Source organism: Gossypium arboreum, chromosome 6, assembly GCF_025698485.1.
Source record: "Gossypium arboreum isolate Shixiya-1 chromosome 6, ASM2569848v2, whole genome shotgun sequence".
Classification (NCBI taxonomy): domain Eukaryota; kingdom Viridiplantae; phylum Streptophyta; class Magnoliopsida; order Malvales; family Malvaceae; genus Gossypium; species Gossypium arboreum.
In genome coordinates this window covers 125,796,162-125,813,736 of record NC_069075.1, presented here as the reverse complement: position 1 = coordinate 125,813,736, position 17,575 = coordinate 125,796,162, and the positions used below count along the sequence as shown (strand labels likewise).

At 34.2% G+C, this 17,575-nt stretch overlaps 3 protein-coding genes across 3 annotated transcripts; 2 read left to right on the top strand and 1 right to left on the bottom strand.

Moving 5' to 3' along the window:
- The first annotated feature begins 6,048 nt into the window (after positions 1 to 6,048).
- On the top strand, positions 6,049 to 8,490 carry LOC108484264 (acid phosphatase 1). The gene is made up of 3 exons (XM_017787987.2): positions 6,049 to 6,554; positions 7,902 to 8,111; positions 8,243 to 8,490. Exons 1-3 carry the CDS (start codon positions 6,157 to 6,159, stop codon positions 8,418 to 8,420), a joined length of 786 nt encoding a protein of 261 aa, XP_017643476.1. The 5' UTR covers positions 6,049 to 6,156; the 3' UTR covers positions 8,421 to 8,490.
- On the bottom strand, positions 8,250 to 10,436 carry LOC108484263 (leucine-rich repeat extensin-like protein 4). The gene has a single exon (XM_017787986.2). It carries the CDS (start codon positions 10,010 to 10,012, stop codon positions 8,795 to 8,797), a length of 1,218 nt encoding a protein of 405 aa, XP_017643475.1. The 5' UTR covers positions 10,013 to 10,436; the 3' UTR covers positions 8,250 to 8,794.
- A 3,977-nt stretch (positions 10,437 to 14,413) lies between these two features.
- On the top strand, positions 14,414 to 16,497 carry LOC108484459 (phosphatidylglycerophosphate phosphatase PTPMT2-like). The gene is made up of 6 exons (XM_017788251.2): positions 14,414 to 14,814; positions 14,906 to 15,028; positions 15,175 to 15,268; positions 15,349 to 15,431; positions 15,536 to 15,625; positions 16,004 to 16,497. The coding sequence occupies exons 1-6, from the start codon at positions 14,614 to 14,616 to the stop codon at positions 16,262 to 16,264; spliced, it is 852 nt and encodes a 283-aa protein (XP_017643740.1). The 5' UTR covers positions 14,414 to 14,613; the 3' UTR covers positions 16,265 to 16,497.
- Positions 16,498 to 17,575: the final 1,078 nt, after the last annotated feature.

Below are 17,575 nucleotides of genomic sequence, written 5' to 3'. Positions count from 1 at the left end.
GGGATAGTCGAGGATTGTCACCACACTATCGATCTCATTTTGGTACTTTTGAAAGTGTACATATTTTAAAGTATGGCATGTATAGGCTAGAAGGTTTAAGTATTAAGTTTTGAATTGTAAATATAGGTTATGCAATGAAAGTTGGCTATCAAATGGTATGTTTGTGTTAAGTTCTAGTATGGTTTGAATGAGTTGTTGAATGATGATGAAATAGTTGTAATGAAGCATGTTTTAAGCATGAATTGGCTGAATATTTTGTATAAATGTTGTTTAATTTGGCTTGTAGGAATGACCCATAAAGGGGTGGCAAATTGGCTTAAACCAAGCCTGCATTGTGCCACCGACCATAGCACACGGGCCTGTTTGTTGGCCGTAGGCTTAAGTCAATAGCTAGCTAAGAATCACATGGCTGTGGCACACGGGTGTGTCTGTTGGCCATAGGAATAAGTTAGTATATAAGCTCTATTTTGGAACGGTTTGTTCACATGGGCGTGTCTGATGCTCGTGTGGGGCACACGGCCTGGTCACACGGGCGTGTGACCTCTATAGAATTAAAAATTTTTAAAAGTTCTGAACTTTATGAATGTGTTCGGTTTAGTCCCGAATGTTTCCTAAAAGTACATTTTAGGTCTCATAGACCATCTTAGGAGATGATTGCTTATGAAATGATGTTATATGATATCTGTGATTCTGAATTGGTTTAAAATGTACTGTCTGTCTGGTAATGCCTCGTAACCCTAATCCGATGTCAGTTACGAGTTAGGGGTGTTACACTACTTTTGTAACATACCTTTCGAACAGTGGACACAAGTATACGACGGCAGCTTACGATATGGTCATATGACCTCAAACCTAGCTGAATGCATAAATTCTATTTTAAAAGGAACACATCATTTGCCGATAACATCAGTTGTTTGAGAGACATATTTTTGTTTAACGACACTATTTCTAAAGCGAGCAATAAGTTATAAAGGCCAAATGCAAGGAAGCCATGTATGGTACGCTAAAGTATTGTAAGAAATTAACAAGGCGAAGGCGCGGGTGAACACCATGCACACAGTCTGTCACGATCGAGATAACCTATGGTTTCGTGTGACGGAGTTTGACAAACCGCATGAAGGTATTATTGACGGGCAATCGTGTACACTTGAAAAATAGGACTTGCGACTATGGGTAGTTTGACGCACTTTATTATCCATACGCTTATGTAATTACAGCTTGTCAAGATCTCCGTCTAGATCCCATGAGCTACGTCGAAGAAGTGTACAAACTAAAAACCATATACAACGTGTGGAGACACGTATTCCCACCTATCCTAGATGAACGTAAGTGGCTGCCTGTATCGTTTGCTCTGTTTAAGCTGTTACTGGAGAGAGAATTGCATCGCAAACCAAACGGTCGACCTTGCTCGACTAGAATACGTACCAATATGGATATTCGAGAAACAACCAATCAACAGAAGTTGTGTGGATGGTGTAAGAACCCAGGCCATACAAGTAGATCATGTCCAAATCGAAATAGTTGATAGTTGTCATAAAAAACTATGTTGCATTATTTATATTTTATTAAATGAAACTATATTGTATTACAATTGTCTTATTCAAAAGAACTTTTATTTTATTAAATGAAACAATGTAAAAAAGTTTGTACAAATATATTAAAAAAAAATTAATGTCCGTGGCGGTCGAAATTAGTGCCACATGAGGGTCGTCGACTGGTCTATGCTGGATTCCTCCTTAGATCAGCTTCTGGCGGGGGTTATGGTTCCTTCGGTAGAGGATCTGGTTGTGTGTGTTAGGAGGGTGACCCACATTGATAGAATAATGACTGCAGCGATGTTTACATCACCCATGGCGGAGGTGTTTGAATCCTATAAGGTGATGGGGATTAGTAGAAAGAAGAGCTTCCCGATGGTGCCTCCTGCGATCCTTCATGCGACGGCGGCCTATAAATCGGCGGTTGACTCGAAGAAATCGAGAACGAAGATGGATCGGGCCATGGATTCCAACCTGCCATAGGACTAGGAAAAGGAAACATATAAGGGTTAGGATACATATAAGGGCTAGGATAAGCACCTAGCATAATCTGAAAAGGCTGTGATATGGGTGTCATCAGTTGAACTGTTGGGCCTAGTGATTGTGTGGGCACTATTGATAGGTCTGTGTCGTCATCCCTTCTTCTTGGATTTAAAGGGCCCTGTCGTTCTCTTTGGGCACGAATTTGTCATCGCCTCTCCTCTTCCGACAATAAATATGGCTTGCCATGGATCCTAAACATGGCATGTATTCCGGTACGTATGCTAACTCTGAAACGATGATCATTTCCCGAATAGGTATATAATCATACTGATTTCCCACATTTCGATATAATGTGACTAGAATCTTGGTCAATCCGTATGCAGTTGTTGTAAGTCGACTTTGTGCTCATCATCAAACACCTCGGGTGTCACGGGAATCTGTTTTCAGAATCTAAATTTCTGCAATACTCTATTTGACTGGTGCATCTCCCGGTAGCATAGTTCACCAATAGGACCTTCACATGCCAAACATTTGAATTTTGAAAGAATTCATCAGGAATTATTGCCCGAATTACCGGATCATCGTACGGTGTCTATTGAAACTATATGAACATGATAAAAATATTACTTATATACATAATACATAATACTAAATACTAAATACGAAACGACTATTTTATTATGTATATATATTTTATTTAATACTTACTTGTGCTTCCGATCGTTGGTCTAATAGAAGTCGTATATCTTCGAGAGAGGTAGGTATTCCGACATAACTCGTCGAATGGTTCCACCTAATTAAATAAATTTTTAGCATACAATTATATTCTAAATCTACGTAATAATTGTAAAATCTAATATAAAATTTACCTAGTTATGAGTGGAAATGTATATGGGTGGTCTACTCGAGGACGTAAAAATGGAAAGCGAAACCGTGCCCATGATTGCAGTAGTGATAGGCAACCTCCTATTTTGGTTTTGTTCGGTCGCATCGCCTCGCATATTTCCTTGTACAATGTTGCCAGCACAACAGACTAACTCAATTCGCCAGATGCTCTAAAATCTACGAGTTTCAGCAGCCATATCAGATGTACGAGGTTTCGTGACAAGTCCGGCATCAGATAACCTCCAATCATCTCAAGAATGTATTCCCGAGCATATCGTATTCTTTCGAGTTCAGTCGAATCATTATTTAGCTCTGGGAATGTGTCTCGTAACCAGCCTATCTCGATCCGACTTTCGTTAATATTATCCGGTATAACACCTAAAAGCTCGTAGCATACGACTCCCCAATCAGTAGATGATGCGGACTCGATGACTGCGTACCCGTCCACCAGCAATCCCAATTGCAAATCCACGTCTTCCACAGTGATAGTACACTCTCCGCATGGAAGATGAAAAGTGTGCATCTCGGGTCTCCACCTTTCTATCAACGTACTGATTAGTTTCGGGTCCAACTTGCATCCCCGGTCTATCGTGGCCACGTGCCAAAATCCTGCTTCCCGCAAGTAATTCTCGATCAACGGCAATGATGGACCAAACATATTACGGATGTAGCATTGCAACACCTAATCTACAAACTATTATAAAAATTTATAAAACAAAAATTAATTAAAATTGCATTAATTAATTAATGCAAACATCATAAATGAAAAACAAATCAAGCAAGATTGAAATTTTAATTATAATTGCATAAATGAATAAAATATCAAATAGTATTGCAAATTTAATTAAATTTACATAAATTAAAAAATATCGAATAGTATTGAAATTTTAAAATTATCACTTACCATTGTCATTTGATCAATGGAGATGTGCTTATTATCGAGATGGATTAATTCTCCGGCTATTGCTAACAAGATTGGATTTTTTTAACTTAAAAAAATTAAATTCAAAAAAAATTTAAACAAAGAATTTTGATAGAATTTTGAGAAAATTTCAATGAAATTTGATAGATTTTTGAAGGGAATATTGAAAGAATGTTGAGAATTATGAGAGAATTGTGTGAAAAATAAATGAAGGGAAAGAAATTTTGAGAGAATTATAGAAATTGTGAGAGATTTGTGTGAAAAAATGATTTGGGGGGCCTTTTTATATATATTTTTGGACCGTTGGAAGCCAACGGTTAAATTTTTGACCGTTACACTGGCAAAACGTTTCTCCGGGGGAGCGTTTTGCTGACGTAGACACTAAAGCGCGCTGACATCAAAGCGTTTTCAGGGAAAATAGCTTAATCTGGTAAATAACCTAATAAACGGCCTAGTTCTATTATTAATGTTTAAAAACAGGCTTTTTAGGTAAAATGACTGAAAATAAGCAAGAAAAAAATATTTATTATGTGAGCAATTGAGAAAGTAGAAATATATGGGAGATGTTTGGGTAAAAGCCAAGGTTGTGATTACCCAATCAATAATTCTTCCAACTCTTAAAATATTAAGTTAATTTAGATATTTAATTTGGTTATTATAATTTATGAAACGAATATTCATGTTTCTATTATTATATATTTGGAATTTTTAATTTATTTTTTATAATTAAATTCAGAACGACAAAATTGGTAAAAACCTTACAATAGCCGCACCCCTGCCTCTATTAATTGTACGGTTGATTTCCTTTCTAAATCGAGATTTTAATAGCGTTTCTCTTTTTAGACGCCCATCCATGAGGTCCTCAACAATATTTGTGTTAAACTAATGACCACCCACAACAATGCATTTTGTTATATTTGGATAAAATATTAATTTTATATTTCAAGTTCATATCATCCATGGATAAATTTAATATTAACATGACTGTTTGAATGATGTATTAATTAAAAAAAGCATTAAATTAATTGATTGTAAATTGAGACAAATCGATTGAATTTATATTTTTTAAATTTCTTATGAATTTTTACTAATTTATTTGATAGATGAACTGCAAACCTAACTCTGAAAAACTTTCAATATCAATCAATAGTGTCTAGGTTGCTTTTGCATTTACGGAAGCTATTGTTTCAATCTTAATAGCCTAGGATCGTTTCAAATTATTATTTGTTATGCTTCATATAGAAATCACGAAAGGGAAAGTTGGCCAATGATACCACTCGTCACACCACATCATAATTTATTAAACTCAGCACAAAATATGCCTAATTTGATCAATTTTAAATTTTAATCTTTATACTTAAAAAGTTGAAAATTAAATCTTTTTATCTTTTTCATTTTAAAATATCAACCCAATCACTAAAATAATAAGTATTTCAATCAAAATTTTGTCAACTTGAATTTTTTACTAAACTATAATTACATGACATAACATATGATTGATTGGAAAATAAACATGATAAATTGATAATTTTTGACAGAAACTATCAATGGCAATAATATTGAATTTTAACTTTTAAAGTATTGGGACTAAATTCTAAATTTTATACAAGTATAGGGACTAATAGCATATTTTAACCTTACCATAAATACAAATTCTAAACAATGATTGGACAATGAAGGGTTAATATGTAGTTTGCTCCCTAAACTTGTCCATAAGTACCTAGTTGATACTTGAACTTATATTTTATCACTCAAGTTGATACTTTCACATTAATACCATTAGTTTATACTGATGTGACACTAATGGTCAATCTAATAGTGACATATAATAATTTCTCAATACGTCATGTGACGAGTATCAATTAAAAATTTAAAATAGATTAATTAATAAAAAGAGTATAATTTTTTTGTCTAAGTTCATTCTTATTGTAAAAAATATTTTTATTAATTTATATATATTTTAAAGTTATTTTAAAATTTTAAATTTATTTATCACATGACATACTAGAAAATTATCACATGTCACTAACAAATTAATTATCAGTGTCATATGAGTATAAATTAACGGTAAATACAAACTTAGGTGATGGAAATACAAATTCAAAAAACAGTGAATTCTAAAAAAATTCAAATTACTAATTATGTAAATTTGGAGAAACTCATGTGGAAACTATTAACCCAAAAATGAATGGTTAAAATGTGAAGAGAACCAACAGTTTTCACAATAAATTATAGGAACTTTTTCTCACAATCAATGAGCCACTGCTTGGGAGAGGTAACGAAAAAGAAAAAAAAACACTCTCCCTCCTCAAATACTGAATTCAACTTCCAATGGCGTCTCAGCCCCTAACCTTCCTATTCTTACTCCTCGTCACCGCCTCCGTTCTCGAATCTTCGGCTTCTTTTGAACCCAATATCCGCCTCCCGACAACGGCAACGAGCGTTCCTCGATCCAACATTGACGACGACCTTTACTGTGCCAGCTGGCAGTTAGCCGTCGAGACCAATAACGCAGGAAGTTGGGCCGCAATCCCCTCCCGCTGCGTTCCTTTCGTCAGAGCTTATATGACCGGTCAACGCTACGCTTCCGACTGCGAGGTCGTCGCTAATTACTCCCTCGCTTACGCTTCCACCGTCCAGATCGCATCCGACGGTAAAGACGCCTGGGTCTTCGACGTCGACGAGACTTTGTTGACCAATTTACCCTACTATCGGGATCACGGGTTCGGGTATGTACGTCAACCCTGCCCTCTTTTTTTTTAACACCATGAATCGGATAAGATTCGAATGAATGCGCTTTCTTTGCTTTTGGTAGGATTAATGGTATAGAAATCACGGGTTCGGGTATGTACGTCAACCCTGTCCTCGTTTTTTTTGAACACCATGAATCGGATAAGATTTGAATGAATGCGCTTTCTTTGCTTTTGGTAGGATTAATGGTATAGAAATCACGGGTTCGGGTATGTACGTCAACCCTGTCCTCGTTTTTTTTTTTTTAACACCATGAATCGGATAAGATTCGAATGAATGCGTTTTCTTTGCTTTTGGTAGGATTTATGGTATAGAAAAAAAACACACGCCCAGATTTGTCTTGGCTTGGAAGGTTAGATGGCCTTTCTTGGTCAACCATAAATGAGGAAACCAGTCGCAAATTTTTAACATTAAATAATGCTAGAGTCCCTATCGGATGCATGATATGCTCTCTTCTTCTTGGCAAGATAACTTTTGATATGATTATGAATCAGGCGATCATTAAGTTATGATTATTAAGGTAACCTCAACCATTGTCCTATTAAAATTTGATATTTGAGTAAGGAAATTGAAAATTATTGTATACTCTATTCTTTTTTCTTGAATATAATGACTAAATTTAGAGGTTAAAAAAGTGATTTTGCTACTTAATATCCTTTGATATTATTTAAAATTAGTTAAGACTTTTTTTTTTTGAAAGAAAAATTAGTTAAGACTTAAAGATTATATAATATGTTATTTATACTTATGCATTTGTACTGAATACCCTTCTTGGCAATTTCGTTCTCTCATGATTTTCAATGCATTGGTTTGAAATAAGAACTTTATATGGGGTTTTACTTATGCTAGAATTTTCTTATTGTAACGTCAGTATTGTAAACTAAACAATTATTGATTTGTTCATGATAAAACAAAACAAAACAAAAACCTTGGTTTGAAAGATTTTGGGTAACATTTGCCGAAAATGAAAATTTGACATCTAAGTTAAGCTTTTTGCCTATTGGCAATTTGTCATGTTATAGATGATTAAACTGTGTTGGGTGCTTTTGAAAATGATTTCATCCGACTTGGTTGTGTTTTGGCATTGGAGAAAGAATCTGAATATACTATGATCCTAGTTACTAGTTTTGAATGTGCATATGGCTTGTGCAAAGTTCAGTGTAGGGAATCAAAGGATTCCCCTGAACATTTGACACTTCATTGTGCAAAAACACGAGCACGGTGAATCATGTTTAAAGAAATTGCTTAATCTGTTTACTTTGTCCTAAATTTTTATGCTTGTGTTCATTTGTTGAAGTTGCTTAGCTATCTTGTGATGAATGTAGATCAGAAATTTTTAACGAGAGCTGTTGGGATGAATGGGTGGCAGAAGCCAAGGCCCCAGCTATACCATCGAGTTTGAAATTGTATAATGGGTTGAAGCAGATGGGGTTCAAAATATTTGTGCTTACCGGCCGGAGTGAACATCAGAGGAATGACACCAGAAAAAATCTTGAGTTAGCTGGGTATACTGGCTGGGAAGGGCTTATCTTGAGGTCTGTCTAGTTTTCAAGCAAGCAGTTCCTATTTTGGTTCTTTTTCAATGGAAAACTACGTAGGACTAGTTTTTAATTAAACAAAATTACTTGGTAAGAAATGGGTGATGAAATTTTTGGTTATGGTACAGGGGAGCCTCAGATGGAGGGACGCCAGCGACCATATTCAAATCTGAGAGGAGATCAGTTCTGGTAAATGAAGGTTACAGGATTCATGGGAATTCTGGAGATCAATGGAGTGACTTGCTGGGTTTTGCAGTGGCTAAACGTTCCTTTAAGCTGCCAAATCCAATGTATTACATTGCCTAAACAAGCAATCCTTTTGTTGTAATTCTTCACTTCTAGCATGCAAATTTCATGACTAGTTTATCTTAAACAAGTGTTTTTTTTTTTTTTCTTTTATTTTCTGAGAATCTTGGATGGCTTACAAGTCTAAGCGGGCCTTGCAGATCTATGGATTTTGCCTGTCCTGAAAATCTTTTCAAATCATCTTTGTCAAAACAAGAAAAAGGAAAAAATTGGAAGCATGATGCCGCTACACCAGAAAATAATAATCTTAAACCAGAATAAACGTTGAATTGCTGAGTGAAAAATGGAATTAGTGTTTGAATGCGCGCAAAACATTGCTTTGGATTTATGGCCAACCTGTTATACTAAAAAACTAGTAACGTAAGGAGATGAGATCATGGAGATGTTGAGGTTACATTAACCTCCAAGTTCCCAAGCAATGCCCCACAAACCAGAGGCTGTGCAGAAGGAATTCTCAGACAACTCAACCCCCCACCAGGGATCACCAAGCACTCTGGTTGTGGTCTCTGCATGTCTCTCCCGGGTAAACAATTCAACGAGAAATCAAACCCTCCCTTCCTAAACGACAACTTTGAACATTCCTGGCTAAACCCAGAGAAGAAATTGTATGCTACATTCAAATTCACAAGGCTCCCTAAAGAACAAACCAAATCGGGGAGTACCCCGGATAGTTTATTGTGTGCCAAATTCAGAACCTCAATGTCACTCAGGCAAGATACCGTGTCTGGCAAATGACCCATCAGTGAGTTGTGGCTCACATCGAAAACTTGCATCTCTGAGAACAGTCCAATACCTTGTGGAATGCAGCCTGTTAACTGGTTGTTAAGCAGTAAAATCTCCTTCAACTTGGAACTGGCTATGCCAAAACTAGCTGGGATGTTCCCACTGAATCTGTTGTTAGCCAAGTTGATCACAGAAGCTGGGGAATTACCCAGATTTTGAGGAAGTTCACCTTCAAACTGGTTGTTGTTGAGGAAGATAGCATCAAGTCTTTTGTTGAATAGGTCTTCAGGGACTGGTCCTGAGAAGCTGTTGAACCTAAGGTCTAAGTAAACGAGATTGGGAATGTATAAAGTAACAGCAGGGAAAGGACCTGAGAAACGATTGTTACTAATGTCCAACTCTTGAAGTGACGAAAGGTCTTTGAAAGTATCGGGAACGGTGCCTGAGAACCTGTTGCTGTTAAGGTGGAGGATTGAAATATCAGTGAGGACTGAGAGTTCCTTAACCAGAGTGCCTTGCAGATTGGCATGGTTGAGATCTATGCCTGCAACAAATGGTCCAGGGCCTGCACAAAATACCCCTTTATAAGTACACACATCTGAGCCAACCCAAGTCTTCAAAATCCCCAATGGGTCATCTGTGATTGCAGATTTCCATGCTTGAAGAGCAGTGTAAGCAGTGGTGAGCTTTGACACTGAAGGGCTTGATGGAGTTGGGCCGTTGTTGATTCCTCCACCAATCCAAACACCTGCACCGCCACCACCAGCATTGCCGATATTAATGCCAACACCACCACCTCCCACAGTGATAGCTGCTTGTGTCGGAATTATCCGCCAAAGGATAAAAGCAAGGAGCCATAACATCCCCATTTTTTCCCCCTATGTTGAAGACAGTAAGATGCTTATTGTGATGGGGTTAGTTTGCTTGTAATGTCGTGCAAATGAGGCTGTGTTGCATTGAAGAGAGTACATGGTGGGGTTTATTTCTCTTGAATGCTTTCTTTATTTATTTTTATGTGTGGTTGGTTGGTTATAGGGTTGGACCTATTGTATTGTACGAGTAACTTTTTCCCTGTGCAGAAGTTGACTTGAGAGACTAATGTTGCAGAAAAGGGTGGCTGTTGCTGCGCTGAGCTCATGAATATGATGAGTTGCTTAGCCAACATCCATGGCCATGCCTATAGTGTAAGACAGGCCAGAGCGTTCTACAGGCTTAACGCCATCAATAAATTATGCAAAACAGATAGAACCAATTTTGGTCATCATTTTCAGGTTTGGGCTCAAACCAACCAGTAAACACGACCGGATTCATATGTAAAATAGTTCACATGTAATGGTCCCTTCCGTGTGTGATGACTGATGAGTGGGAGTGTGGTTCACAAACATTTATCCAAAGAAAGAAAAATGGAGAATTCCATGTCAATGTGAATGACTAAAGCAAAATGCATGCACCATTTGTTTCCATTTTGTATGGCTAGCTTACATTCAAATCTCAAATAACCAAAAAGGGAAAAACAAAACACTATTTATTGAAATATTGGTAATAACAACAGCGGCGTGGGTAAGTTAATTAGTAAATTTTTTTGTCGTCTAAATTAAAAATTACAAAATAATTGTTCAATTATTAGTATTATTTTGGGTCATCTAATTATTCAATTTTATTTTTTCTGATTATGAGCAAATTAATAGTAAAAATTTTTAAAATTGACATATAAAAACTTTAACTTTCGATATGTAAACATGAACAACTATTTTGTTACTATTGATAATTAGAAAAGAAATAAAAGGAGCGTAGCTTAGATTACCATCCAGTCCAGAATACCAATAAGGTGGCAGCAAATTGTTTGAAACACATTTACTCAAGTCGCCTGGATTTGAATAATGGAGATGGGTGATGGCTGCAGCTTTACATGCTTGTTGGTGGAAAGCGGTTAATTGGAGTTACGGCACATGGCTCAATAAGGTGGGTGCAAGAAGCATTTAGGTCATTGCAGAGGATTAATACATAGATATTACTAATCTAATCATTCACATTTAATGTTTCACACCAAATATTTCCATTTATTATTTGATATTACCATTTTTTTTTTTAAAGTTGAATGAAAGATTAAAATCCAGTGATATGAATTATTGTTTTAATGTCTTAATATAATTTTATTTTAAATGTTTTTAGGATTATTATTCATATTTCTAAAAATCTCGAAATGAAGAATAGAAAAGGTTCAGCTTGAATGTATTGTTGTTCGATGGCTGGCAGGTTTAATATTAAATGAATCTATTGCTTATGGATATAGTTAGTTTAATCATTAATAAAAGAAAAAGGCAGTTGGGTTTGGTAAAACAATGGGAATGGCTACTTTTAAAATTTTTTTTCCTGAAATAAAATATTTAGTAAAGTAGTCATTTTTTTTCCATATTTAGATAATAGGTGGATTTTAAAGATAGAAACAACAAAAACACTTCTTGTTAGAATAACATGACACATCAACTTTTTAGTTAGATGGTTGAATGTTTAATATTATTTTCAAAATTTTTAATTAATAAACTCTTTTGTTTATATAAATAAAATAATAAATATGTAATTATATATTTTTATATTTATAAATATATTTTATTTTTAATTAATATTTTTATATAATAAATATTTATTGGTGATTTTATTATTTGAAATATCATTATGTTATGGGTATGATAAATTCTAATATTATAAAATTAAAATTAATTTTATTATATATATAAATAAAGAAGTTATAAATTGAAAATATTATTAAAGAGTCTTAATAGGAAGGGAATTGCATGGACCAGTTAAGGAAAACAGCAGGGAATTACTGGAATGGGCCACTTACCTTCATTTGGGTTAGGCCATCTTAAATATTTGGGATGAAGAATTGCCCTTTTTGGCCACTAAATTTTGTTTATACAATGAATCATCGATTTTTAAATGATGGTATAGTAATAGAGTTGAGCAGTTGAGGCATGCATGCATGGTTAGACAGATGAGTTCAACTAAAATACCAAACCCAATGAATCTAATGTTCTATTCTTCTCCTACAAAACGTGCATCACCTACCATTATTACATGTCTACTTGTCTCCATTTCCATTCCTCTCTCTTCCCTCATTTTTGTTTTTTTTTTTTTGTTTATATGTATTTCTAACTTGATTTTAAATAATTTTTTAGACTAGAATTTTAAGATTAGAGAATAAATATTAAATTTATTATTATAAAACTACTAGTACAGATTAATTTAATGGATTTAATTGCTATCTTTTATTTCATAATTAAAATTAAAAATATAAGAATTAAAATACAAATATTAAATTCATAATTTACGATAATACCAAAATTAACTATTATAGTATTTGTGACACTAATTTAATTAAAAATAGGTTGTAAAAATAAAAATAAATTGTAGTAGTGGGTTTTGGTAATTAGCAGCATGAGTAGTAATTACATGAACATGAATGGGGTTGGTAGTTGAAGGCTTATGTTTGTCTCAAGTGGGTTGATGTTATCATTTTCATAACATAATTTGAAGGCATGTGGTTTTAATGAGAAATGAATTTCACTATACTAATATTTATTTCCCTTTTGAAAGGAAGCTGAAGCCTATCTATTCTTCAAGATTCATCAGTCAACCCCACCAATTGTATGACAATATATGTTCTACGTTTAGATTGGATTATATTTTCTTAAATTAATTATTGTATATTAAATTAAGAAATTAATTAATTTTGCTGTTACAAATTTTATTTATTTATATTATTAAAATTAATTAATATACATCGTAATTAGGCACACATAATATACCATGTATTATTGCATGTTTTTCTGTAAACTATATTAATTTTGAACGACACAAATAAATGAAATTTTAATAAAAATAATCGATTTACTTTTTAATTCAATGTACTTATTTTTATACAAAAAGCAACTTGTGGATTGGATTGAATTTTAAATTTAATATGAGTCGAATACGGAAGGATCTGAACTAAAACAACAAAATGAAGTGTATATTAAAGCAATTCAAAGGGCTTTTTATAATTCATTATAATTTATACATGTTATTTCTTTTCAAATTGGTTTTATTATTAAATTAGCCCCTAAACTATATCCAAATTCTCAAATTGGTCTTCACTTTTGTTTTTGGCCAGAAATGATCTTAAACTATCAAACGATATCACCTAATAAAAACATAATATGCGGTACATTTTTATCAAATTCCATATATTTATAGGTTTTTAAGAAACACTTCTTTAAGAAAAAAAAAATTAATGACCAATATGAACCGAAGGTTCAATTTACTATTAGAACTTTTTTAATTAGGGGTGAGCAAAACTCAATTCAATTTAAAAAATTAAAAAATTTTAAATTTTGAGTTAATCGAATCCATTTATTTGAGTTTTAAGTTTGAATTGAGTTGAATTTTATAATTCAAATAATTTGAATAATTTGAAAAATAAGTTGGTGTAAATACCCTTTTGGTCTCTATTAAGTTTGAAAATGAGTAAATTGGTCTTTTCTCACCAAAATTACTAAAAAATTCCAAATTATATTTTAAAAGTTTCAAAAGAATTCTAAAAATATATAAAGAAAGTTAAAAATTAAAATTTTTCTAGAATAGTAATTCGGAAACCTAAATAAGTTAATTAATGATTCAAGTTTACCTCTTTTTTTTCAAAATTATTTCCTCAAATTTGGTTAAAATTTGGTACTAGTCTTTATACTTTTGTGAAAGTTGTGGATTTTGTCATTGTACTTTAATTTGGTCATTTTAGTCCCTATACATTTTAAAATTAAAATTTCAATCCTAACCAAACAATAATTATTAAATTCATTAAGTTATATTCTTGTATTTCGAAAATCTAATGTAGTAAACATGTTATTAAATGTGTAATGCCATGTCAACTTGTTATTTTCACAAATTACTCACTAAAATTCAAATTAATGGATTAGCGAATGTCATTTGTGTCAATACTAAAATTTCAAAAATCGAAAAGCATAGGGACTTAGAATGATCCAATTGGAGAATATGAACTAAATCCATAATTGTTCACATATTATAGGACTAGTAATTGAATTTAAACAAATGGATTTAACAACTATTTTTTGAGACAAGACTAAAATTGACCAATTCGAAAAGTACAGAGATTAAAATTGATCAAACTAAGTACAGGGACTAAATTCACAAATTTGACAAAGCATAAGAATTAACAGCAGAATTTAACCAACAAATTTATAATAGTTTTTTCTATCGACTTTTTTAAAAATAAAAATAAAAATAAAAAAATTATTATTCGCATCAAAGTGAGATAGACGCTCTCTCGTATATTTCTCAAATTCCCAATAAATTGGGATGTTTGATTTCATGCTATTAGCTCTCAATACTTGCTAGTTATTTTTTATTTGTTCAAGTTTACCCAATTTCAGTTCTATCTAAAGAGCAGAAAAGAAAATTGGGTTGCCGTGAGATGAAGATCGAGGATTTGGATGACGTGGAGAATGAAGACGGCGATTACGGCGCGAAGCAGTTGCAGATAGTCAGAGTGGACGAAGCCAAACGACTCCTAGTCGGAGCCGGTGCTCGTATCCTCTTTTACCCCACCCTTTTGTATAATGTCTTCAGAAACAAAATCCAATCCGAATTCAGATGGTGGGACGAAGTTGACCAGGTTTCTCTTTTCATCTTATCCTTAAATTTTTCTACTTCTTTCATGATCTTTTAAAATTTCTTACTTTCTTTGCTTTTCCTCTTCTATTCAGTTTCTTTTGCTGGGGGCAGTTCCATTTCCCAAGGATGTTCGACGATTGAAGCAGTTGGGCGTTGGCGGGGTCATCACTCTCAATGAGCCCTTTGAAACTCTGGTTTCCACTTCCTTATATCATGTAACCTTTTCTTCTTTTGAAATGTTTAACTGAGGTTTTTTTAAATTCATCATAAATAGCTTGACTTCACTAAGCATGTAAATGGTTTCCAATTTTATTTATTGGGTATAGATGTTTACTTTTATTGCTCTATGGTTTATCGACAGGCTTATGGAATTGATCACCTTGTAATTCCAACAAGAGATTATTTGTTTGCTCCTTCAGTTTCAGATATTAGTAGAGCTGTGGACTTCATTCATAGTAAGAATATATTTCTTTCAACTACCTGTGTTAGTCGCTGTGGTCTAGTGGCCGTCTCACTCACCCAAATTTGGCTGCAGACAATGCATCTTGCGGTAGAACCACCTATGTACATTGTAAAGCTGGACGAGGAAGGAGTACCACCATTGTGCTTTGTTACTTAGTAAATGTCTATCTATTGGATACTGCTTGTTGGCACACTGTTGTCAATTAATCTTTTATTTGATTGTTATTTTAATGGTTGAATTTGTTTTAAAACTCTGACAGGTAGAGCATAAGCAGATGACACCTGCTGGTGCCCTCGAATATGTTCGGACTCGAAGACCTCGAGTTTTGCTTGCCCCCTCACAGTGGAAGGTAAGTTTTGTGGTGATATCATTTGCAGAGTGTGAAACCTTCTTAGAAATCATGTTTTCTGTATGTTTCTCGCCTGTATCCCTCCGCAAGACTTTTATTTATTTTCACTAGTGTCTCTGTTTCTGTTAGTCAGTTGTAGGTTATGCATGAATTGGCATCATTCTCTTGTTGCAAAAGATAAAACCTCATGTCTCCATTGCCATTTACTGTTTGCTCGGGAAAAGGAACAAGATTTTACCAGTATTATATATGAACTAAGAATAGATCTATATTTCCTAATAGAACTAATCACCAGATTTCTTCCAGTTACGGGCAACAATGAACTATGTCTGTCTATTCCCGCTTGTTAATTCCTTGCTTGTTAATGGTTATGAGCAGGCAGTTGTGGAGTACAGCATGCACCGACAACCGGCTACTATACACTCTCCTTCAGTAGATGCAGTTATGATTACAAAAGCCGATCTTGAAGGTTACCATAGCACATTTGATGATATTACTAGTAAGGAGCTTGTAATCGTACCGAGGATGGTGAGGGCCAGGCCAATTATAGCAAGATTGTCATGCCTTTTGGCATCATTCAAGGTCTCTGGTGTATATGGACATGTAAGTGGGAGGCTTCATGAAGCACGTGCTTGCTGACTGCTGCTACTTGAAAACATTTTGTTGTTGTTATTGCTTGTATAGAGAAAAGCAAATAAGCATAAGATTGTAGAGGTCTGCTAAATATGTATTTAAGTGTGTATGACAGAAATAGGAGGAAAACTATGAAACACAGAAACCTAGAAGACTTCTTCAATGGTGATTGATGTGTAGCATATGTTCAATCATACAATCAGCTTTACTATTTTATATAAAGTTTAAATTGTGCAAAAGTTTCCATTTGTGAAAAGGCATATGCTTTGCATGTTTTGTGGGAATGGACTAACAAAAGAGAGATTCTAGCAGTTTCAAGTGTCCTGATTAGCCTGGTAAGAAGTAGCATGATGCTTCCCTGTTTTTACGTGGTGCCTTTTTCTTTTGTCGTTTAGCTGAAACTGTTCAACGAAAGCAACTTTGCACTTAGGTCATTTGGATCCTTGCCTGTAGTTCCAGACAGGTCTCCAAGGGAGTGAGCAATGTTGCATTATACGGTACCCTGTAAGTTGCTAAAACCTTATCCTATTTTGATGTGACGCCTATGGTACCATGGTCTTGTCAAATAGCTTCTGAAGTTTCCAGGCTGAAGTGTTTGTGGACTTACTCCAAAAGCAAAGATTCTTTGCATGACCTAGTCCTACCAAAAAGGAGATTTAGCAACAAGATAGCTATATATGGAGCATTGTCATACATAAAACCAACTTGATGCAGACCATTAATTCAAGCATTAGACCTGAAAGATTGACCTTTGGTGCATCTATCTATTCCCTGTTTTATACGATCCTGAGCCTGTTCAAAGAGACTTTAACATTCATTGAACAAATTGATGAAAAAGAGAGGAACTAATTCGGGAAAGAAGGAAACTTCATCATGGTGAGATGGAAGTAGGATTATCCTCTGTTTGCCAGTTGTCTCATAACAAGTAGAAATGGCACCTGCTATACGGATAGAAAGGATCCAAACAAGTCTTTATTGAAGGAAGCTACTCGCAGGTATACTACAAGATTTGATCATTCTTTGTTGGCTACCATTCTAATACTACCATCTTCTTCCCCTATTCACTTTTGCTTACTATATTGATTGGTTTCCATAACTTATCTTACTGTTCCTTTTCCAAAAGGTGATTCATTTTGAAGGAAAAAAAATTGTCTGGTATTGTTTGTTTATATATGAGCTGACGCCTTTTTAAAGACTATTATTTGGTGCAACATCACATTAAAGAATTTACTCCCATAAAGTCATTTTGGTATTTGCATACATTTTCAAACATCTAGATGAAAGGAGCTGGATATAATTTTATACATTATTCTCTAC